The 25,183-nt window shown below is 38.1% G+C and overlaps 2 protein-coding genes across 4 annotated transcripts in view; both read right to left on the minus strand.

Annotated features, from left to right (window-relative positions):
- Positions 1 to 25,183, minus strand: part of Bex5 (brain expressed X-linked 5) — an 851,362-nt gene that overhangs the window by 10,002 nt on the left and 816,177 nt on the right. The gene's annotated exons all lie outside the window — the stretch shown is intronic.
- Positions 12,060 to 14,224, minus strand: Tceal9 (transcription elongation factor A like 9). Of its 2 annotated transcripts, none has more exons than XM_048336996.1 (3): positions 13,999 to 14,224; positions 13,440 to 13,504; positions 12,060 to 13,048 (listed from the first exon to the last, which is right to left on the minus strand). In XM_048336996.1, the coding sequence occupies exon 3, from the start codon at positions 12,997 to 12,999 to the stop codon at positions 12,685 to 12,687; it is 315 nt and encodes a 104-aa protein (XP_048192953.1). In that variant the 5' UTR covers positions 13,000 to 13,048; positions 13,440 to 13,504; positions 13,999 to 14,224; the 3' UTR covers positions 12,060 to 12,684. The 2 variants fall into 2 exon arrangements, with proteins under 2 accessions (XP_048192953.1, XP_048192954.1); XM_048336997.1 differs by having other exon boundaries at positions 12,060 to 13,045; positions 13,999 to 14,197.

Consider the following 25,183-nt stretch of genomic DNA (forward strand, 5'->3'; position numbering starts at 1 on the left):
AAATGTTCATTTTTTTCTCCCCCCTATACACACAGACACAATATACATACACACATACACAAGTACACACACATGCATGCTTGCAATCATTTTTTTGCTTCCTTCTCTCTCCTGTACAAATCTTCTCCGATTTCTGAGTTAAGTATAACATTTCTTGCTATGAAAATCAAACACAGGCTCACCAGATATTGATAACATTATACTATACTGTATTACATTTCTTGTGTCATGTTTTACACTTCAAAATCTCCACCTGGCAACTTGCTATTTCTGACTCTCCTTCATTCCCTCTTGTTTGGTTGGTCCCATCTTTGAGTGTGTGTGTGTGTGTGTGTGTGTGTGTGTGTGTGTGTGTGTGTGTGTGTGTGTGTGCTGGTCCTGTGGCTTGAACTCAGGAGCTAAGTGCTGTCCCTGAGCTTTTGTGCTCAAGATTATCGCTCGACCACTTGAGCCACAGCTTCACTTCCAGCTCTCTATGAGATAAGAGTTTCATGGGCTTTCCTGTCCAGGCTGGCTTTGATCCACGATCCTCAGATCTTCTGAGGATCTAGGATTACAGGCATGAACCATTGGCTCCCATTTCCATCTTTGATAATAAAGATGCATTTCTATTTCTAGTCATCAGGTGGACAAAGTTCTCTTCTTTTCTCTAAGGGGGGAAATCTTTCTTTTGCAATGAATAGGAAAAATAAATTAAATTAGAATGTTTGCTTAGCATGTGCCAGACCCTAGGTTAGATCTTCATCACTGCAAAACAAATAACTATTTAAAAAAAAAATTCGGGTTATAAGCTGGGTACCAGTGGCCCATGTCTGTAATCCTGGCTACTCAGGAAGCTGAGATTTGAGGATCACAATTCTATGCCAAACCAGACAGGAAGTTCATGAGACTTCTTAACTCTCCAATTAACCACCTGAAATCCAGAACTGGAGGTATGGTTCAAGTGCTAAAGTACCAGCCTTGAGAAAAACAAAAACAAAACAAAACAAACCTAAAGGACAGTAACCCAAGCCCTAAGCCCAAGTTATAAAATAGTACATTCAGAGTTACTTTGGTTTTCTTATTCATAGATAGTAATGAAAATAGAACAATACTCAACTGCTGATACATGTAAGGCATTATTATATATGTACATTAATGACTGTATATTGTTCTCTTACCCATTCTATCAAGTAATGCTATCATTATCCTCCATTTTACAAGTAAGACAGACATGACAGACAGATCCAGCAACAGGTAAGAAATGTCAGAGCAGGAATTCAATATATTGTAGCTTTATTCCCAAATCTGTATTCTTAAGACACTACATAGTTTCATTTATTAAAAAAAAATCTTAAGTTCTGAGTGGAGAGCAGAATGGGAGAATGTAGTTACAATATTGAAAACATTTGAAAATGTAACCAGGTAACTGAGGAGGATGGTAAGGTTGGGATAGAGGGAGGGAAATGATAGAAGGGGTAACATTAATCAAGATGCATTGTACAGACACACTAACATGTTGAATTGAAATCTCTTTGTACAACTACTTAAAGATAATAATTTTTAAGTTGCAAGTCCAGATCTTATTCACTTGTATATATTCAACATTTATTATTTTGTGTTATTTGAGAACACTTTGGTGCTAACACTGCCTGCCTATATCCATATTTCAGTACCATATTTAGGAGTTCTTATTCCCTAGATATAGCTCTTTCTACTTAATGGAAACATAAGAAACATACATTTCATAAATTTACTATTAAGTGTCTACTGTGTGCCAGGAAAAGCCCTGGAGATATAAAAAAGACAAAGTAGATGTGTCATTCATATTTTCATAGAATTCATGAAAATGAAGCTGATAGAAATTATAAACCCAGGTATAAAAATTATAAGCCCAAGTAAAATGAAGCCAGCCATATAAGGCCCTTTAAATGCTATTAAGAGTATATACTAATGAAGAAGCATGAATTTGAGAAAATTTATATTATAAAAACTCCATGAGAAGGAAAAGAATCTGTGGTATTTGATCTAGATGATTCCCTTTTCCCCATTAGCAGCTCTGAAGGAGCATCAATTTCACTCATAACTGGACCCCAACAACAAGGACATTCTCTCCCTTCAGCTCCCAGTGAGAGGCTTTCTTCCTCAGAAAAGCAGGATATCAGCAATTCTCATTCTCACTCCTACAATCTGTTTCAGAGGCTAAATTCCATCAGGGCACTGCTGATGGATGGATAGAAGCTGTCTCTTGAGTATGGGGACACTGAGATTTGCAAGGTCCCTGCTTATTCTTGCCTAGGCTTGTGAGGCATAGTTCAACAACATGGGAAGTGTGGAACTCAAATCTTGTGAAGAAGTTGCATATATATTAAAAACTTGGCAAACTGTTCACCCTTGAATGAAGAGAATATTCTGACTGTGGACAAATGGAATGCTGTATGTCCAGAGCTAAAATTATCTTGGGATATCTTAGTGCTTTTAACAGCCATTTGCTTTCAACTTTAATGTGACCTAACATTCTCATGACTATTAGGTAAAACCCTTGGAATGTATCACAAAGCTTAGCAGACCTCCGGCCTCTGTTAATCCTAAAGCTAAGAATGCTAAAAGATAACATCAGAAGCCAATAGAAGACATCTCCTGACGTTGCTCTAGCAACCTACCTAAAGGCTCCCCAAATAGATTTAATAAATGAATTTGATTGATGAATTTCTTTGTTCCATGACTATAAAAGTTTTTGTAACCTCTTCCATGGTGTGTCACATGGTATTTAAGATAACTTAAATCCGTGTTCCCAGGATATGCTCATTTATATTTGGCTAAGAAGAAACTATTTTCTTATTTCCTTTATATCAAGGTTGTTGTTGTTGTTATTATTATTATCATTATTATTATTATTATTTTGCCAGCCCTGGGGCTTGGGATTCAGGGCCTGAGCACTGTCCCTGGCTTCTTTTTGCTCAAGGCTAACACTCTACCACTTGAGCCATAGCACCACATCTGGCTCTTTCTGTGGTGCCGAGGAATCGAACCCAGGACTTCATACATGCTAGGCAAGCACTCTACCGCTAAGCCATATTCCCATCCCAAGGTTATTATTCTTGACATTTTTTTTGAAAACTGAAAGATACAAAGAAACACATGAAGTGGAACAATTGAAGATTCTCTTCTTTTCACCTCTCTCTCCTCTTCAGGCCTGCACCTCCTTACCTCCTCCATGGAGACATTCACACAAACATCCAGTTCATTCTACATGACCTTTATTCCATTTCTGAGGCCACATTGCCTTCTAAATTCATATATATATATATATATATAAATATATATAAATATATATATAATAAATAAATATATAAATATATAAATAAATAAATATATAAATATATATATAAATATAAATATAATAAATAAATATATATAAATATATAAATATATAAATAAATAAATAAATAAATAAATATAAATATAAATATATAAATAAATATATAAATAAATAAATAAATATATAAATATATATATATATAAAATATATATAAATATATATATATATATATATATATATAAATGTTACTCCAGGAAGGAGCTGGTGGCACACACCTGTAATCCCAGCTATTTAGGAGGCTGAGATCTGAGGACTGCGATTGAAAGCTAGCCCAGAGTTATACTTTTGTGTTGACAGAAGTGAACTGAGAGGAAACCAGTATGTAGTTTCCCCTCCACCAAGAGATTAGTTCCTAAAGATGAGTCACTCAGAAAGAAGAGTGATATTTCTGGAATTACAGGGGCAAGCCACCAGCATCTTCCTGGAGTAATGTTTAGATATGTAAAGATAATATCAAGAATTTAGAAGGCAATGTGGTCTCAGAAATGGACTAATAATGGTCATGCAGAATGAATTGGATGTCTACGTAGACGTCTCCATGAAGGAGGTGAGGAGTGCCAGGCCTGACGAGGAGAGAGAGGTGAAGAGAAAAGGTAGTATCTTTAATTGTTCCACTTCATGTGTTTATTGGGTCCATAGCTTTGACTCAGAGATTTTGCCTGAAAGATAAGTGAATGAAAAACATATATCTTCTAATATTTCCTAGTAGAGTTTCCTTCATTTGTAGGGAGCACAGACGAAGTTAAAGCCAAGGGCACAGCAAAAACAGTAGAAATGATGGTGGGGGAAATTTGGAAGTGATTGATTTGGTGAAGGCCAAAGTTTACTGTTTTCTGTCTAGGCTGTTAGACTGAGAGAGAAGTTAAATGGCTAGGGGAAATTCTTCTGGGGTCAGAGATCTTGATCTGGCTGCAGTGGTGCAGGCCTGGAACTCCAGGGAGGTGGATGCAGAAAGATTGCCAGTACTAGGCCAGCCTGGACTAAGGATACTGAGTGTCAAAACAAAGAAAAACAGATAAATAAATAGACCATAACAAACAAAAAGCTGACCTTGGGAACAGTTCTTTCACAAGTGACCAAATTTAAATGAACTAGTCCATCCAGAAATGGATAGCTAAGCAGATCAACCAATAGAGTAGCTTAATAGTTGAATGCTGTTGGGGAGACATTGAGAGTTAGTATATCAAATCATTATCCTGCCTGTGGCATGACATCAGAAGCTTCATGCTAAAGTGGTGAGAAGTAGATGTCACTAAAATCATCTATGCAATTACTGAACAAATAGGCAAATTAGAGTACTAAACCATGGAGAGTAAAATGGGGGGTAGTAATCAGATTGGTTATTTTAGTTATGTAAAATAACTAGCTTTGAGTAACAAATTTGAAGATATACAAAGAAATAGGAAAGCTGGGATATACCTCAGTATTTATAATTCTTCAGTAAGTGAGGACATTTCAGCCTTATTTTTATACTTCTTTCACCTTTCTAGTCTCTCATTTTGATATATGCTTTATATGTATGGTAGTGCACTTCATAGTGTTCTATACTTATCTAAAGCTCATTTTTCAACTTTTTTCCTATTTATTTATTTTATATGATCATTATTTCTTCTCTCAATTCAAATCCACGTTTGATTTCTTGTATTTAAGTTTTTACTTTAGATATTTATAGTTTTCAAATTTATGGTTTCTGTGATTGTTACTCAGGCTGATCTCAAATATAGGGGCTCAAGTTATCCTCCTGCCTAAGTCTCCCGAGTAGTTGGAACAACAGATGTAAACCACCATTCCCAGCTCGCTTATGGTTATTTCACTTTGATGAGATAGTGTCATCATTTTTTTTTTGCCAGTCCTGGGGCTTGAACTCAGTGCCTGGGCACTGTCCCTGAGCTTCATTACTCAAGGCTAGCACTCTACTACTTGAGCCATAGCACCAATTCTGGGTTTTTCTGTTTATGTGGTACTGAGGACTTGAACCCAGGTCTAGGCAAGCACTCTACCACTAAGCCACATCCCCAGCCCTGTCATCATTTTTTTAACTTTCTTAATCATTCTTCCTTGTAGCTCTTCAAACATATTTATAATGGCCACATTGAAAACTTTTCTGTAATAGCCTGCTTCAGGTCACTATCACAAGTAATTTCTCTAGCTTCTCCAATTAAAATCATTTTTCCTATATCTTTTATTTTCTCCAGTGTTGAGGTTAGAACCCGGGGCTTTGCACATACAAGTTAGTTCTCCACCACTGCTTTTTTGTGTGTCCTGTGATTTCAATTCATTTATATCTATACCAAAAAGAAGCAGAAACTACCAGTGACAGTGAGCATATGCAGAATACCACAGAAAAGACTTCCATAGATTATATAGAGTAGGTTTTGCTTTGCAAGACATTGCCAAATTGACTTACAAAGTGGCTGTACCACTGGGTAACAGTGGCTTGTACTACTAGCTACTTAGGTGGCTGAGACCTGAGGATCACAGTTTAAAGCCAGCCCACATAGCAAATTCAAGAGACTCTTGTCTCCAATTAACCAGCAAACGTTTGGAAGTAAAGGTATAACTTCAAGGGTAGACCTAAGTGTCGCATCACGTGGTGACTGGGGACAAAACAATAATGGACACCAGACCATGGAATTGAGGTTTGGGGAACCAGAGGCCTGAAGTCTTCTGCCAGATTCAGGTGCCCTGGGTCCATTTTACGAGGTATTTATTGAGTAGGGTACAGGGATGTATGTGCAGAAAGTGAGGTCACAATTACCTTGAAGTCACAAGCACCAATCATCTTATTCAAGTAATAAATAACTTCTTGATCTTAAGAATCAGGTGTAAGGAGTAAATGACTTACGGTTAGCATAGATTTTTGTCTAGCATAGATTTTTGTCTATCCCCAAGTTCCTAGAAAGTGTGTTGTGGAATTAGCCTACAACCTGGATAGAAATCTGAATTCTCTTCAAGCCAGGACTGATTGACCATTTCAGGAAACTCAGCATTCTGAGAGCTATGGGAGAAGGCATTCCTTCCTCCCAAGCCTTTTGGGTCTCACAGATCTGCTTTTGGGGGCTCTCACACCGAAGGAGAGCATCAGCTATAAGCAAGTGTGTGAGGCTCCGAGTTCAAGCTTCAGTAGCAAGAAATAAATGCAAAACTCTGTGTCTGTACCATTTTACATCCCTGTCATCTGCAAGTGAGAGAACATATTGTTTCATATTCTTGTCAGTATCAATTTTAAAAATATGGTTCAATCATACACCAGAAAATTATTTGACAAAACTTAGAATTGGGTTACTACAACATGGATGAACCTCGAAAATACTACACTAATAAAAGAAGCCAGTCATAAGGGACCATATTTTATATGTTTAGGACAAGGAATATTATAGATACAGAAGGTCAATCAGTGTTTTCTTAGGGGAGGGGGAATGAGATATAGGATGATCATAGTCAGATTTCTTTGTAACTTAATGAATATTGATTTTGGTGATGGTTAACCATATCTGTAAATATAATTAAAATAATTGGATTATATACTTTAAGTAAGTGAACTTGCAAATTATCTCAAGGATGTTATATTAAAGTAAGAAGGAACATCTATTCTGGGATGGTTATCCATGCTGAACATATAAGGGATTGATTAAAAAAAGTGTTTTGTTACTGAACCAGGACTGTGGCCTGCCACATAATATAGTAATCACAGTAGTAAAGAGTTTTAGTAACAAGCAAAGTCCTCCCAAGGCATCTTGGAGTGAGGTCTTGTTCTTTTGATTACCTCAGGTCTCTGAAAGATACCACCTACAAAAGATATGTATTTATATCTGTATACCTTTCTTCAGGAACTCTTCATGAGACTCTTATCTCCAATTAACCACAAAATGCCGAAGTGGAGCTGTGGCTCCAGTGGTAGAGCACTAGCCTTGAGCAAAAAAACTCAGTGACACATATGGCTGCTCAGGCTGGCTTTGAACCTCAATCCTCAAATGTCAGCCTCCTGAGTAGCTAGGATTACAGGCATGGGCCACCAGCACCCAGATAGAATTGGTGACATTTAAAAACTGAAAGCAAATACTTAAGAGTAAAGCAAAGGGGCTTGGTAGAGTCAGAGAAGTAAAAATACAAAAGGTTGCAGTGTAAATGGACTGGGCCAGCTGTGTTTGGGGGCTGCTAATAAGCAAATCAAGACTGTCCTCCATGCCATCCTGGAGCGAGGGCTTATTCTTTTGATGATCTCAGATCTCTAAAATATACTAACTACCTACTAAGAATACATATTTATATCTGCAAACCCTTCTTCAGTAACTGTCCAGAAGAGAATTGAGGCCTATCCACTTATGACTTAATTTTACTTTAAGGCAGGGAGAAATGTGGAAACCAAGAGCAGGAATTCAAAGAGCATAGAGACAAAGCACATAGAGCTCTGAAGAATTTAAATTCATTCAACACAGTTGTATTGGAACTATTTACAAATAACTGTTCCAGAGCAGTGACTAAAAGCAAGGGGTGTGAACTTAGGCAAGCATTTCATCTAATACATGGCTGTCTTTGGCTAAATCTCTCATTCCTTTTCTATATAAAACAATAGGTTAACGATGTAACGTCGGGGAAAGGTCTAAATTCATTTAAGAGAAATTCTCTGTATAAGATCAAGAATGAATTTAATGGTTCCCATGTAATGGTAAGGATTGTCCTTTAAAAAAATTTAAACAATTATTTCTTAACCAATCAGAGGGGAAAGAAAAGGCCTGTTGATATATCAAACTGCCTCTTAAAAAAGAAATGTGTGTGTGAGCGAGAGAGAGGGAGAGAGAGAGAGGGAGAGAGGGGGGTGGAGAGAGAGGGGGAGAGGGGGGAGAGAGAGGGGGGGAGAGACAGAGGGGGAGAGAGAGGATTCAAGGGTTAGCACTCTACCACTTGAGCCACAGCAAACCCAGGGCTTCATGTATATGAAGGCAAGCATTCTACCACTAGGCCATATTCCCAGCAAAAACCAAGAGTCCTGCATTTTTTTTTTTGCCAGTCCTGGAGTTTGAATTTAGGGACTGAGCACTGTCCCTGGCTTCTTTTTGCTCAAGGCTAGCACTCTGCCACTTGAGCCACAGCGCCCCTTCTGGCCATTTTCTATATATGTGCTGCTTAGGAATCGAACCCAGGGCTTCATGTATATGAGGCAAGCACTCTTGCCACCAGACCACATTCCCAGCCCCCTGTTTTTTCTTTTTAACAGTGAATGGCAAACATGCAGTACATACAAATCTACCTCATTCTTTTAAATAGCTAATTTCACTGAAAATAGTGAGGAGGATGACAAAGTATTTAATATATATTTCTCAAAGTAAAGATATCCAAATGGGGACTGGGGATGTGGCTTAGCAGTAGAGTGCTTGCACGAAGCCCTGGGTTCAATTTCTCAGTACCACATAAACAGAAAAAGTGCCAGAAGTGGCCCAGTGGCTCAAGAGGTAGAGTGCTAGCCCTGAGCACAAAGAAGCCAGGGACAGTTCTGGGGCCCTGAGTCCCAAGCCCCAAGACTGGCAAAAAAAAAAAAAAAAGATATCGAAATGGCCAATAAACACATAGAAAGATTCTCCATGCCAAATTAAAACATTCATCCGTGATATGGAAGTTTTGGGCCAAGGCTCTTGCAGGATACTGGTGCCACAATATCAAATACTGTTGGTTGGGGTGGTGGCTCATTCCTATAATCCTGGGAGGGAATTATTCTTTCAAATATTATAGTATTTTTGTAATACTGTAATATTTTTGTAATATTTCTTGTAATATTGTGAGGCAGAGATTTGGAAGATAAGTTTCAAGACCAGTCCTGGGAAAAAGTTAGCAAGATCCTATCTCAAACAATAATCTGGGTATAGTATACCACCCCTGTCATTCCAGCTACACAGGAGATGTAAATAGAAGGATCACAGTGCAGGGGCATCCTATGCAAAAACATGAGAACCCTATCCAGAAAAGCAACCAAAGCAAAAAAGACTGGGCTGTGGTTAACACTGTAGAACACATGGCTTAGCAGACACAAGACCCTGTATTCAAAAATCCAAATGCCCCCACCCCCATAAAAAGTCAAAGACTGTTATATGTACTATTACTTGAGTTAGACTCTCCCACTTCCAGCCTTTGCTCTATATTAAGTTTCCTTGAAGAGAAAACAGAGCAGACTTTCTCTCAGCTTTAGCTTTTTTTTTTTTTTTACAGAGGCTATGGTGATTAGATGTGTATGGAATCCAGGGATTATTTTCAAACATACCCTTCTGTCAGTTTTAAAGTGAAAAGCTGTGTTAGTTCCAACGATCCCAATGGCTTTGTACTTCTACTTCTTTTATTTTGTGATGACATAGTTGCAATGTCTTACACAATATTTTTTAGACCTAGTCTCTACATAGGTCAAGCTGGGCTTGAAATTTTGATACCTATCTAGGGCAACATTTTCTTTCCTTAGACTCCCAAGTCCTGTTATTACAAGTATGCACCATCATGCATATCAGCTTTTAGTGGGATTTCAAATTCGCTCAAAGTTTCTTTACCTTAAAGGCTTGCCAATTAGTATTAGAAAAAGTTTTGTATAGAAACTAGGAGAGGCAATTTGCCAAAAGTCCTGAGTTTCTGCATGTTCTGTTTGAGTATGCAAAGAATTTAAGGTCCTGACCACTCTACCCAGGCAGATCATATTTCAGTTGTGTTTACAGCAAGCAACCTTGGGGGATGGGGTAACATTCCTGGACTCAGAGCAGGTTGGCTTCTGCTTACTGTGAAAATAGTGAAAATCACGAACATAGGCTTTCTTTCCTTGAATGTAAAGCACACCATCTTCAGGCATCCATCTGGGCCCCATGTCTCCTGGGAAATCTAAGGGAGCCAGTAGAAATCAACATGAAGCTCTGGATTTTGTTGTAATAATGTCCTTAGTTTCTGATCCAACAGTTTAGTAACTTCTACCAGTGACTTAGTAGCTTATAAATAGAGTAAAAATCTCTGACTCTGCACAGGTCTTAACAGATGTTTGCAGATATTATACCTAAAGCAATTATGTTAGGGAAATACCTTTACTACAAATTTGACCATAATTTTGTACTACCCAGCCTAATATTGTGTTCTACTTAATTTCCTTCTCTAAAACGACTCACTTATATAATTAGAATATTTTTGAAAAGCAAATTTTATAGTAGCACTCTAAATCTGTTATCCTCCTATGCTTTAAACCACAAGTATTTATTAATATATTCGAATAAATACATTACATTTGATCATATGTGTATACTATCTAAAATGACAAGTCCTTTTACTTTCACTCTAAGGTATCCGATTATATCCAGAGCCATCATGTTTAGAATAAACACTACCACAACTGATGTTTTGAGTTAATTACAAATCTGAGGTTTTATTTTGGTCCTTACAAGAAATTCTATTTAATCCCTGATTAGGAGGAAAAAAAAAGAGAAAGTCTAGTGTTTTTATCTGCAAAGGGGACAGTTGTCTTCCTCCAGTTATGTCTGTTCAGGGCAGCCCAGCTATCCACCTACAGGGAGAGAAACCAAAGGGCAGACACACTCTAGGAGGGTATAGCTCCGCTGAGACCTTCTACAGCCTGCCCGAGCACCTCCCTTAAAGTATAAGGGGCTGAATTTAACTTTTTGATTTTTAAAAAATAAGACTACAACTCGAGCTGGAATTCCAGCCCCACCAGAATTCTTCAGGCTGTTGAAAAAGTGTGGTGTGGAGACACAAAGCGCTCCCATAAATGGAATCACAGAGGAAAATGACATGCAATTGGCATGTCTTTGCATAGAAATTCCATGTTTTAAACTAGGAATTGGGGTACCCTCAGATCCAGCTTAAATGTCCTCTTGAAAATGTACACAAGTCTCCATTACCGGTTGAACAGGGAAAGCATGCACCCTAAGGAAATGGGAGTCAGGAAAGTAAAACAGCATATTCAAATGCAGGGCAGCATTTCCTTTTTTGTCATTTACATTACTTTTCTTTCTTTGGAGATTGAACAAAAGAGCCTCACTTTTGTCTGGTACTGTACCACTTAAGCCATGTCTCTGTTATTTGCTGGGTATCAGAGAATTCTCATAGGTTTTTTTTGCTTATTTTTTGCTGCCAAGGTTGACTTCAAACTGTTTTCCTTTGGATTTCAACCTCCCAAGTAAAAAGATTATAAGCATGAGCTCTGGCACCCAACTCCAGGGCTACAATTCTAACTAAAGCATAATATCTGTTATTCAGACTTCTTGTCCAACTTTTTTATATGGGGATGAGTTTAAAATTTGCTAAAGTGTCTATAAGACAACATGGCTCCAATGGCACTAAATGCTTATCAAAATTGAAGCTGGGCAATCTACACATATTTGTAAAAGTCAGTGTGGGGATCTGGCCCATTGGGTGTATGTTGGTATTTGGGTAGAAGGGGCTAGAATACCTATTATATATTTTAGTATCAAGGGTAAGTGGATGAAAGGCTGGACAGACACAGAGGAGAGAAAATAGATGGTACCCTGCTAACAATTTCTTGAGTTTGTTCTCAAGCACAAACGACATCTACTTAAGTCCATCCTTTCCAAAAGCTGAAGCAGTCTCTAGTGAGCTTGTTTCTTGAGTAAGGAGATGGGGGACAAAATCCCGTCAAATGACTCTCAGGTATTATCTTATTTGCCCCCCACAAAATTTCTGAGATTATTACATTTACTTGACAGAGAAGAGATGTAAAATTTAATCTTCTAGATAAGTGGGCTGATCCAATTTGAAGTTCACATTTGCTTCTAATTTTTTGTCAATACTGAGTGTCTGAGTAATTTTAAGAATAAATTAACAAGTGCTATTGGCTGCTTCTTTTAGTTATAAAACTTTTATTATTTTAGCAACCATAATGTGTGTCCATTGTAGGAGTATGGAAAATACAAACAAGTAGAAGAAAAAAATCATTCATAATCCCACCATTGAGATTGTACTTTTTGTCTTTCATTCTTCACAAAGTTTTACATTTATATATGTAATATTTATACAAATGTACTATTAACTTTCAAAAATATGGTATTTGCATATTTCTTAGTAACTTCTTTTCATTTTAAATCCTATCAGGAACCACTTTTTTTCTTACAAATCAGTAAAGCTCTCCTTTTAAAAGATTTGTAGATTGGTTCCAACTACAATAAACAACAAACTGTAGATAACAAGAGGTACATCTAAAACTACTAAGAATAAGAGGTTAAAAGTAGAAAGATGGGCAAAGATATATCAGGAAAATGCTAAAAAAAAAGAGAAAAAATCTATATGGCAATGTTAATATCAGATAAAATAGACATCAAGGTAAGCTACATTAAATAGGGGTGAGGATGGTTTCGATTAACCTTCCAACGCATCACAATAAGTTTGTTTCTCACTCTCCTGATCTCATCTATCTCATCCACTTCTCTAAACATATCTTCATTGCTTAAATGCCTGTTATGTATGTCTTCTTTAAATTCCTGGAGAGATTGAATTAGCCTTTCTCTAAAGGTTTCTTCTGCATTCTCCTCCTCCTCTGGTTCTTCCTCCTCTTCTGGCTTCTCCTCAGGCTTTGGCTCTTCCTCAGGCTTTGGTTCATTCTCATTTTCTGTATTTCCTTCCATTTTTTGACAGGGTTTCATATTGTCTCTGCTTCTAGTCTTTTTTCCTGTTTAATCGTTGCAAATACTTCTAGGAAGCAAAGAGACAATGAATCAAAAGCTAGGTAGGTCGCTTGGCACAGAAGTCTTGCTTTTTTGAAAACTGAGTGTCGTCATCAAATATCTTCCACCTGAGAAATCCACTCAGCAATCACCTTTTTTGACACGGCCCCTCCTACCTCCACTTTCCACCGCCTCCCCTCTTTTGTCCCTCCCTCCAGCCTTTTCCAAGGCCCTCCTTTATGCGTCCCAACTCAGCCCTCCCCAAACCTTTCTCCCCGGCCGGGCCAAACACAGGGCCTTCCCAGAACAGTAGGTTGGCTGGGGGGCTAGGGGGAAGGGATAGGGGTGGGGGAGCCACCACTTCTGTGTATCCTCCCGCACTTCCACCCTGGAGTCCCTATAAAGTTCCTTCCACTTACCACGTAGTGATCCAAGCCGTTTCTTTCTCCTACTTTCCTAGCCTCGGGCGGTGCTAAGCACAGACCTGCAGACACACGGAGAAGGGAGGGGTGGGGGTGGGGCGAGCATTCGGTGCTTGGCGGACCTGCACTGGAGCCCAGCACACGTCGCTATCCTCCCTTAAGGTCTCCCTTACGGAAAGTCTCCCATCTTTTGTTTACCCCAGTTCTCCTCTCCCCTGTGCTCCTCTTTCCCATCAGACAGGGACAGGAGGGAAAGCAGTTCAATTTCCAACTATCTTTAAGGTTGGGGTGGGGTTTGGGGCCAGAATGGGTTTCAGAAAAACAGTCCGAGATCTTAGACGATGATTTTTAAAAATAAATATTAAAGATTTCCTTTTCTTTCCCTCAGACCCCCAGTTCCCTTCAGTAGGGTCATCATTTCCTGTAGAGTCAAGGGGGATGGGAGACTTGATTGGGGTTTTTCCAAGTCTCTACCTTTGACTACCCCTACACTCAAACACCCCCCCACCCTCACCCCCGCACATACACTCCGGGCTACACTCGGATGGACACCAACCTGTAAAATCCCAGCAAGCTGAGTCCTCCTTCCGCTGGCTTCCCGCACCTCCGACTGCCCAGCTGAAGGAAGCTGGTACCCAGAAGGGAACAAGGACCAGACTAGCAGGACTTCTGCACACGTCGACTCCTGATCACATGGGATCTGCGTCACCAGTGAGGTCTGGTCCCCAGTTTCCACTCCCACCAAAAGCGCGGCAGATGTGGGTCCGCCCCCTACTCTGTTTCTGACCCCCTCCCTCACACATTTGGCCCAGTCAGTCTTCTCTGTTCTTGCAGATCCCAGAGTGAAAAATGTTCTTTACTGTTTTCTGATTATTCGGGAGGGACTGCAGCTACATGTATATATATATATATATATATATATATATATATATATATATATATATATATATATATGAGCTACTGAACTTTACTTCTTTTTAGAATTGTCTCAAGTCTTTCTCTCCCAGGATCTAACTCCTCCATCCATCGTCCTTCCCTCAGCCTCCATTTCATATGCAATCTTTTTCTTAGCTGTGTGGGCCGGGAAGGGCAGCAGTTGTAAAAGTAAAACCAGCCTAGAAAGGAGTCTGATTTTTAAAGGCAATTAAATTTTTTTTCTTAAATGTCTAGTCTTAAAAAAAGGCCAGGATAAAATTGTTTTAGCTAGATGAATTCATATGTGTATCGTGCTTAGACTGTATCTTGGGAGCCAGTAAGAGGGCAGTGAAAGGGCATGTTGTTATTATCATATTATGATTTTATATCGGGAAATGATTTTTAATGAAGAAAGCTAATGTTCTGACACCAGACCCCCGGTCATTGTATTGATCAATTGCCAAGCAATATATGAGCCCATTTGCTCATCTGAAAAGACATGATAACTCATAGAATTGTTAAGAAGTCTTAATGATAACATGAACGTAAATCTTTTGACCCATAACAAGTTTTCGATCCTGACCCCTTTTCATTTTATTTCTCTTGCTTTTCTATCACATTACTGTGAGTGCTGGAAAGTATGTGCATTGGAGGTCCTCTGCCAGCTCAATATTTTATAGCTTGGGCCTGCTGGGTCACATGTTAGTGCAAGACTATAGCTGCTAGTCCCTGCTATAATTCGAATATGCCATAATTTTAAGGAAGGACAATCTAAATAAACCCTCTACCTTCACCTGCCTTTGACTTTGTCAACTAAAAGTTACAGAGCCAAACAATATATTATTATCCCTCCACACACACATTTACTGTAGATAATATCTCTAATGTGTGGGCTATGGTGATAGCAGTTATGTAGGCTACTTTTCAATGACTTGAAAGCACTTTTTCTGAAAGCATTGACTTTTCACTTGGGCCTACCAATACATGATAGGCCACTAAAGAAGGACAAAAAGGCTTGAAATGTTGTTTTCTTCATGTTATATCTATCACGTTTACTACCTTATTCTTTTGGTAAGATTTCTGTTCAATTCTGCATGTAAATCTAGTACTCGTTTAAAAAATGTTTTGTTGAGAACTACTGAACACAAGGTTGATTTAAATTTACCTAATCACTCTCTCCCATTCAAGGATGCAATCATGGAAAGTGACTAAGAAAATGTCCCTTTCCTGGACACTGGATTTGTTCCTAGAAATCTCCATTTATCTTTTCCCCCCTATCCATCCCCCCTGTTCCTCTTTCCCTCTTTTTATAGTCCTTTTGCACTCCTGAGTCTCCTAAGTTGATGATAGGATCCCATCATTGGCTGCTAGCTTTCCAAATGAATCTTTTTCCTTGCCCCAACAACTTGTTCTCTAGTCAGTGACCTGGGGGATTGGGGTGGGAAGGAAGGAGTACTGGGGTTAGAACTCAAGGTCTCTAGCTCTCACTCAGCTTCTTCTCTTAAAACTGATGCTCTATCACTTGAACTGCCTCTAGTTTTTCAGTGGTTAGAGACAAACGTCTGTTGGATTTATCTGCCCAAACTGACTTCAAACCATTATTCTCAGATATCAGTCTCCTGAATAGCTAGGATTTTAGGAGTGATCCACAAGCATATATTCGCCATTTTGAGTGAAAAAACAAATAGAGAAAAAAGCCAGAACCAGATGTGGTGGTGCATGCTTGTAATCCTAGCAACCAAGGGGAGGCTGTGATAAGAGGATCAAGAGCTTGATGCCAGCTTGGACTACACAGTGAGGCTCTGTGTGCATGGAGTGGGAGAATGACAGTCAGAGGTCTGCCAGGGCAAAAACATGAGTCCTTATCTGGAAAGTAAACTAAAGCAAAAGAGCTGGGGGTGTGATGCTTAGCAAGGGCAAGGAAGGAAGGACCCGATTTTCAATGCCATACTGCCAGGAAAAAATACAGTGAATAGAAAAGAAAGGGGTTGTATTTCTGATTTTGCTTAATATGTGGTATTTATAATTCCCTGACTATTTTGCCCAGTGAAAATGGTTTAAGTGTTAAAAATAAAGACTGCTGGGAATGTGGCTTAGTGGTACAATGTTTGCCTAGCATGCTTCATGAAGCCCTGGGTTTGATTCCTCAGTACTACATACACAGAGAAAGCCAGAAGTGGCGCTCTGGCTCTGCTAGAGTGCTAGCCTTGAGCAAAAAGAAGCCAGAGACAGTGCTCAGGCTCTGAGTTCAAGCCTCAGGACTGGCAAATAAATAAACAAAGACCATAATTATTTAAAAGTAGGTTATAAAATGATGAAATAAGAGTAGCTATATTATCTAACTATATTAAAATACACATATAAGAACAATCTGAAGAATCTATAGTTAATTTCTTTTTAAAATTGTTATTGTAAAGGTAATATCCAGAGGGGTTACAGTTACATAAGTCAGGTAATGAGGACAGTGTCTCCTCTTCCCTCATTTCTCCCAGTTTTTCCTTCCCGACATTCCCCCCCCCCCCCGCAATGATATAGTTCATTTTCAGTATAGTTTCTAGTGAGTATCACTGCTGCATTTATTCCCCCTTTTTCCCACAATTTTGGTGCTCCTCCTTACTCTCCCCAAAACAGATAAACTTACATGCATGAAAGACAAAAACCACAGAAATCAATAACAGTGTTAAAGTAGAAAAAAAGTCAAAAAGCAAAATACAAAAATACCTTTTGCTTCCATGATCAATTTAACAGGACATTCACACAGTGAGACCAAAGGAGGATATTCTTAGGAGATGATCACAAAGGCTCAATAACTATGTGCATATGATGATATAAAATGATGTTGATTTACACTTAATTTCATTTGATGGCTGTCAAGCATACATTTTATCCACTTATATGTTCAGCAAATATTAATTCACTGTTTACAAGCTAGTATTAACCCAAATCAACATGTCTCTTTTAGATCCTTGTTTGCAGTAATCATTGACATGTTAGTATAGTGGCATTGTATATATAACTGAGGCTAGATTCTTAAGTCAGTACTCACAGTGAATCAAACATTTTCTTTATACAACTTTCTTAATACAACTCATATGAATATAAATTGTTATAGTATGTTATTTAAGCATGAAAGTACATAATTGTTTTATAGGAACATTGCATCTCTGTACTTCTATGTATTTCCCAGATTTTCTAGTTTAACTGAATTACATACACAGAGTAATGAAATGCATAATATTAAGGTAACCTACACTTCATTAGCTATTTAGTATGTATATATAATTATGTATGTGTAAGTAACATAAACAATACACATCTACATATGTATGAGCATATATTAAACTTTCAATTTTTTATTATTATAAAGGTGATATATAGAGGGGTTAATTATGTAAATAAATCAAATAAAATGTAAATTTCTTTTTGGACAATGTCACCCCTTTCCTTGCTTTCTCCGTGTTTCCTTTCCGTCCCCACCCAAAAGTTGTAAAATTTCTATATTCGATTTAAAGTGAAGAAGAAAAGAAGGACACCAGTCCCATTGCTCTGCTTCTGAGTGGATAGAACTTTAAGATTCTAATGCTCACCTGCCAAATTGGTGTGTGTGTGTGTGTGTGTGTGTGTGTGTTGTGTGCGTGTGTGTGTGCATTGTGTGTGTGCATACATATGGATATATATATATATATAATCACAACCTCTGTGTTACATGAGTCATTGAAATGGATCATCAGTACAAGTGTAAATTGTTTTAATTCTCTTACATTCAGTTTTGGCTATTCATATTAAACTACTTTTTTCTCAGATTTCTACATTTAGCAATTTCATACTACAATCATGTTTATTTACAACATTGGGAAAATACACCATCTATATACTTTACAAAGCAATGTAAATGTCTATATTCCATTAAATATATTTATCATGTTAAAATTAATGATACTCCATTCAATCCTCTTTTTTTTTTTTGCCTTTGTATGTAGTGAGGTTTGAGCCTCACACTTACTAGGCATGTACTCTACCACTTGAGCCATCCCTTTTTATCTTTACTTGTTTTTTTAGGTACAACTTTAAGTTTTTTTCAGGGATTCCCTCAGACCTGGCTCTCACTTAGCTGAGATTTTACCTGTGCAGTACCTCTCCCAGATTCTTTGTTGGTTTAGGGTCTTGCTATCTCCAAGACTAGCTTTGAACTGTGATTCTGGGTTTCTGCTTCCTGAATAACTAGGACTCTATGCTTACTTTTTCACTCCTGGCAATACACACTCTTATTTAATATTTAGGATGCCTCTAGGATTTTGCTATAATAACCCAATCCTTCAACATAAAAGTGCATATATTACTTTCTATGTAGAAATTGTAACTCCTACATCTTGGTGTCAGCCTAGAAAATCTACAGGGGAAAATGATAGGCTTGAAAGGAGAGACAGGTTTCTAGTAGAAGCCTCCTACAGGGTGCTTGTGGCCTCTCTGGTAAGAAAAATGAACATCTGAAACTGCTGACAGCCAGAGCTTTAACTCTTGAAAAGTGCATAGTAGAGCCTCTGTCCTCTGTGGTGTTTTCACCAAGATTTCCATCTCTTTCCCTGCTTTTTTCTTCTAGGAGTGATAGGGTACAAAGTACAATAAGTGGGAGAAATATTCTCCAGGAAGAAAGAAAAAGAAAGGGAATGTAGAGGAGCAAAATGAAGAGAGTGAAAAGGCCAAGACACTGATGAAAATGTCCTCCTTTCCAGGATTCTAGATGGGAAACAATAGTCTTGTGAACATTTTTTCTGCATAGTATTAATTTTTTCATGGCACCAATGTCTCATTCCTATAAGTCTAATTACTCAAGGAGGCTGAGCTCTGTGGATAATGGTTGGAAGCCAGCCAGTGCAGGAAAGTCCATGAGACTCTTAGCTCCAGTTAACCAGCAAAAAACCAGAAGTAGAGCTGTGGCTCAAGCGATAGAGTGCTAGCCTTGAGCAAAAAAAAAAAAAGCTCAGGTCTGAGTTGAAGCCTTAGGACTGGCACAAAAATATTAATATGATGCAGATGCAAATGATATGGAATTGTTCATGCAAATGAATGGGGAGTCCATGGCTCATGAAGAAGGTTGTTCTTAGCTTAATATTTTTCAACTTTACATCTGTTTTTTTGCTTTTTCTTTATAATCCAGTTGTTTCATATTTTATTGCTATTAGTTTCTGCAGATAATATTTGAGCATATGTGTGATTTTTTCTTTGATGCCATTTTTGTGGATTAATTGAAATTATTTTTATGATCTTTAAAGATTTATACAAAAGGATTTCATCTCAATGTATCAATTTATGAGTGTAGTACATCTTTATCAGTGTCACCCTGATGGCAGTTCATTTTTGTTTACTTGTTTGCTTATTTTGATGGTATCTGGGGATTGAACTTATAGCCTCACACTTGCTAGGAAGGCATTCTACCAATTGAGCCATTCCTCTAGCTCCTAAGATTTTAATTTTTTAAAATTTTCTACAGTTCCAATACTATTATCCTTAGCAAATTCTCTCTATATATGCATGTGTACATATACACACCACCATTTTAATTTGTAGTATGGAGGACAGTAATAATAACAATACTTATAATACACTTTTAGTGTAAGTCTTGTGGCAGATGGTGTTCTAAATGATTTACAGATATTAATTAACCCATTACTCAGAAGAAATTTGTGAAAGCTATACAGTGAGTGTCCCCAATTCACTGAGGAGGAAAATGAGTCACATTAGAGGTTAAGCAAATTACCCAAGATTGTTCAAACAGGTTGCTAAAACAGGGTACAGACAAAGCTACTAGTCTCTACAATCTGTGCTCTTAGACTCTCAACAGGGTAAATTATGAGTATATTAAATGGATAAAATGATGATCATGACAGCTGAAAACAATCTGCTTTCTTTTTGGTGCTACTGGGATTTGAACTCAGGGACTCATACTTGGTAAGTAATTGATCTACAAATTGAGCCATGTCCCCAACCTTTCATACTTTTATTATCTTTCAAATAAGTTCTTACAGTTCTCCCAGGCTGTCCTGAACTGACATCTTCCTATTTATGGTTGGCTGTAATAACAGTTGTGTACTATCATGTCACACTTTTTATTGGAATAGATAGGGCCCCATTAACTTTTTGCTTGGGCTGGACTTCAACCATGTTCTTTTCATTATCATCCTCCTGATTAGTTAGGATTATAGGTACCTACCACAGCATCTGGTACCATCTGTTTTCTTAAACACAATTTTTACGTTGTATTATTTTTCTAATATGTTTTGAAGCAGTAAATTCTAATCCCACTATTTCTTTTAAAGGAACCATGTTTTTTCTCACATTGAATAAAACTGGTCATAATGGAAATAAACAGGCAACTGGGTCTGGATACAGAAGGAAAAGCAAAAGTAAAATCCCTGATACTAAAGACTTGAGATGGCGCAGCAAGTCCACCTTATGAGAAAGACGAGTATACAGAGGGCAAGCATCAGTGGCTCACACCTGCAATCCTATGTACTCTGGAACCTGATATTTGAGAATCATTGTTTGAAACCAGCCAAGGCAGAAGTGTCTGTGAAACTTTTATCTCTAATTACAAAAAACTGGAAATAGAGCTGTGATTCAAAGTGGAGTTAAGTGCCAGACGAGTAAAAAAGCTCAAGCCCAATGTTCAAGCCCAGGGCTCAGGCTCTAAATTCAAGCCCCAGGACCTCCAAAATAAACAAACAAAAATAGTGAACAGAAATTGAAAAGGCAGGATCTAGGCCACAGAAAAAAAAGCTATGCAGTTCAAAATTAAGATACTTTTCAGGGCTGGGAATATGGCCTAGTGGTAGAGTGCTTGCCTCGTATACATGAAGCCCTGGGTTTGATTCCTCAGCACCACATATATAGAAAATGGCCAGAAGTGGCACTGCAGCTCAAGTGGAAGAGTTCTAGCCTCGAGCAAAAAGAAGCCAGGGACAGTGCTCAGGCCCTGAGTTCAAGGCCCAAGACTGGCAAAAAATATACTTCTCAGCAATGGGAAATTCAAAACATTTTATAGATGCATAATTCATGGGAAAGAAATGTGTCAAGTATTCACCTAGCGAAACATTCAATTGTTTTGACCCATATATATTTTCAAAATTGAATAAGTATTGTTTGATAATTAATATCCTCATACTTATTTTACAATATCACAGTGGATTTCTTTTCCTCCTTGAACACACTTTGGCTATCTATTGGAGAAACTTAAAAGTAAAGGGCCACTTTTTGGCCAGAGCTAGCACTGCAGTCTGATCATCCCTAAGTTGGATGCCTGGGGTACAGAAATAGGATTTCCTTTGATTGATAGTGGAACTGTAATATTTTGGATGTGTTGAGATCAATATACTCTTGAAACATCTACAAGGAGAGTTTTGCTAAAGAATTAGATGAAAGCTTGTAGAGCCAGAGAGAGTTCTGGGCTAGAGACATGGAATTAGATGTCATCATTTCTAGGAATACAGTGACAACTACAGTGGATGAGATAAGCCAAGGAGAACCTGGAGATTGAGAGAGGGCTTACAGTATTTAGACAAGTAATATAGCCAAGAAAATACTCATTTTCTGTTAATCTAGGCATTAGAAAAAATTTACACATGTTGATTATAACTGTAAGACATTTCACCGTTTTTTTTTACACATCACAGTCCCCTTTCAGAAACTAATAATAGAATTTCTCCTTAGAACACACACATAACAAGGAGGTATACTCACTCATATACTTATGGGCACACAATAATGAACACAAGTTTAAGAGAATCACAAATTTCTTCTAGTAAGGCCTAGAGTACTAATCTAATCAGTGATAACATTGAACAAAAGGATCAAATAGAAAACAAGTAGTGAGAGGCACAGACACAGTATTAATCAATAAGTACAGTGACTATAAATGGACTGAACACTCCATATCATACTGGATAAAAATAATACATCTTCCTACATGCCAGACCTCCAACCCTACCTATTCAGACTCTGCAGTTGGGAGGATTGCATTTTGTGGACAACTTGAGCAGAAAAGCTCATGAGACCCCTTTTGAACTTTGAGCTGGGCATAGTGGCACACACCTATTATCCTAGTTACAGCAGGAAACCTGAAATAAACAGATCACAGACTGGGTTTGTGCTGGCGGAAGCATGACCCTATCTCAAAAATAACAAAAGCACAGAAAGGGTGGGACAGAGAGTGAACAAATGCAGCAGTGATACTCACTAGACACTATGTTCAAAATGAACTATAAAACTTGTGGTGTGGGGAAGGAAGGAAAGACTGGGAGAGAGTAAGGGAAGGGGTGATACTATTCAAAAAGAAATATACTCATTACCTGACACATGTAACTGTAAACCCTGTGTACATCACCTTAACAATAAATATACACATAAAATAACAGAATCGAGAGACAAAGGATAAAAAGACAAACCATTCCAAAAGCAATACTTACAAAACCATTTGGTGTAAACCAACTGAACAAACTCATGGGTGGGGGGGAGAGGGAAAGGAGGAGGTAACAAGATGGATAAGAAATGTACTCACTGCCTTACATATGAAACTGTAATCCCTCTGTTCTTCACTTTGACAATAAAGAAAAAAAACTCACCACAAAGAACCATATTATCTCAAATCTATATAGGATAAATACTGTTTAAAATAAAAGAAAAGGAAACCCATAAAAAATAAAAAAAAGGAATAGAAATGTGACTCAGCACTACAGAACCTGTCCATTAAGCACCGTCAAAATATTAAATAAATACATACACACACACATACATACATGAAGTGCTGTTTAGAAGAAGCATGCCTTAAATTTAAAGAGACAGAATGGTTGAAAGTCAAAATGTTGAACAATAAATACTTGTCTGCTTTAACCAAAGGAAAACTGGTGAGGTTGTGAAAATGTAATGAAGCAAATCTTAAGGAAAGAAACGTTATTATGGATAATGAAATATATTTTATAAGTGATAAAATGGTCAAAAAGAGATGAAGCTCCAGTGACAAAGCACTTTCTTAACCTGTTTAAAGAACTGAGTTGAGCCAGTTGCCAGTGGCACACACCTGTAGTCCTAGCTACTCAGGAGGCTGAGATTTGAGTGAGGATCACAGTTCAAAGCCAGCCCAGGCAGGAAAGTCCCTGAGACACTTGCCTCCAATTAACACCAGAAAACCAGAAGTGGCGCTTTGGCTCAAGTGGTAGAGCACTAGCCTGGCGCTTAAGAGCTCAGAGACAGCCCCAGGCCCAGAGTCTAAGCCCCACAAACAGACAAAAAATAAAATAAACAAAGAAACAAACCCCCAAAACAATTGGGTTCAGTATCCAGCCATGGGGGAAAATACAATTTAAGTAGCAAATACTAAAATAATTCCTCCTCCTCCTCCTCCTCCTCCTCCTCCTCCTCCTCCTCCTCCTCCTCCTCCTCCTCCTCCCCCTCCCCCTCCCCCTCCCCCTCCCCCTCCCCTCCCCCTCCCCCTCCCCTCCCCCTCCCCCTCCCCCTCCCCCTCCCCCTCCTTTCTTTCTTTTTTTTTGGGGGGGCGGTCAATCCTGGGGCTTGGACTCAGGGCAAAAGCACTGTCCCTGGCTTCTTTTTCCTCAAGGCTAGCACTCTGCCACTTGAGCCAAAGTGCCACTTCCAGCTTTTTCTGTTTATGTGGTGCTGAGTAATCGAACCCATGGTTTCATGCATGCAAGGTGAGCAATCTACCACTAAGCCACATTCCCAGCCCACATTCTTCATTTGTAAAAACAAATATAGCTGTAATTTTTCACTTGGTTTTCAAAGAGTGTAGAAATTAATATTCACATATGTGAAGTTTTCAGTTTTTAGGTTTTCATTGGTTTCTGCATTCTTTCCATTATGGTTGGAGAAATATTTTCTATTATGTCACTATTTTTAAATTTATTGAGGTTTGTTTTATGAACTCAATATGGTTTTACTTTAGTCTCTCAGATATACTTGAGAACAATGTGCATTGCTCTGTGTTCATGGGGGTATGGTTTATGTATGTCTGCTTGAGCTATTCAAATTTATAGTGTTAGTTGTTGGTCTTCTGTCTTATTGAGAATAGGGTATAGAAATTTCTGATTGTTATAATAGCTGTTCATTTCCCCTTCATTTTGGCAACGTTTTTCTTCATATCTGTTCAGTCTCTCTTATATGTTTATAATTGTAATATCATCTTCACTGATCTATATTTTATGAGTATAGAATGTCTTTCATAAAAAGTTTTGACTAAAAGTACATTTTGCCATTATTATAGTTACCTCAGCATTCTTGTTTGGGGCATAGTATATCTTTTCTCATCCTTTCACTTTTGGTCCATTTTTGTCTTTGAGTCTGAAATGTGATAGCTTAGAGTTGGATTGTGTCTTTTCAAAATCTATTCTGATTGCTTCCCCCCCCCTTTTTTTTTGCCAATATTGAGGCTGAGGCTTGAACTCAAGCCATCAAACTCTTACTTGACTTTGTAATACAAGGCTGGTACTCTACCACTTGAGCCACACCTTCGCTTCTGGATTTTTGCTGCTTATTTGGATATAAGAATATCTTGAATTTGTTGCTGGCTTCAAACATCAAGCCTCAGATCTCATGCCTGTTTGTCTTTCAGTTGGAGTTTAATATCACAAACTCATTTTCTAGTTTTTTTATTTGGTAATTTTGACTTTGGGGGGCCTTTGTGAGGGTTATGTCTAGAGACAGTAAGTAACTCAAACGTGAGCACCCTTTTCATTTTTGAGCTGATCATTTCAGAGGACTCAGATATATGAAAAGGCTTTATAGGGAGGGAAAGAAGAAACATGAGTCAATGGTCT

This window comes from Perognathus longimembris, chromosome 28 (genome assembly GCF_023159225.1).
Source record: "Perognathus longimembris pacificus isolate PPM17 chromosome 28, ASM2315922v1, whole genome shotgun sequence".
Lineage (NCBI taxonomy): Eukaryota > Metazoa > Chordata > Mammalia > Rodentia > Heteromyidae > Perognathus > Perognathus longimembris.

What these genes read in the sequence shown, in the direction of transcription:
- Tceal9 (XM_048336996.1), bottom strand. Translation starts at nt 12,999, where the DNA reads ATGAAACCCTGTCAAAAAATGGAAGGAAATACAGAAAATGAGAATGAA.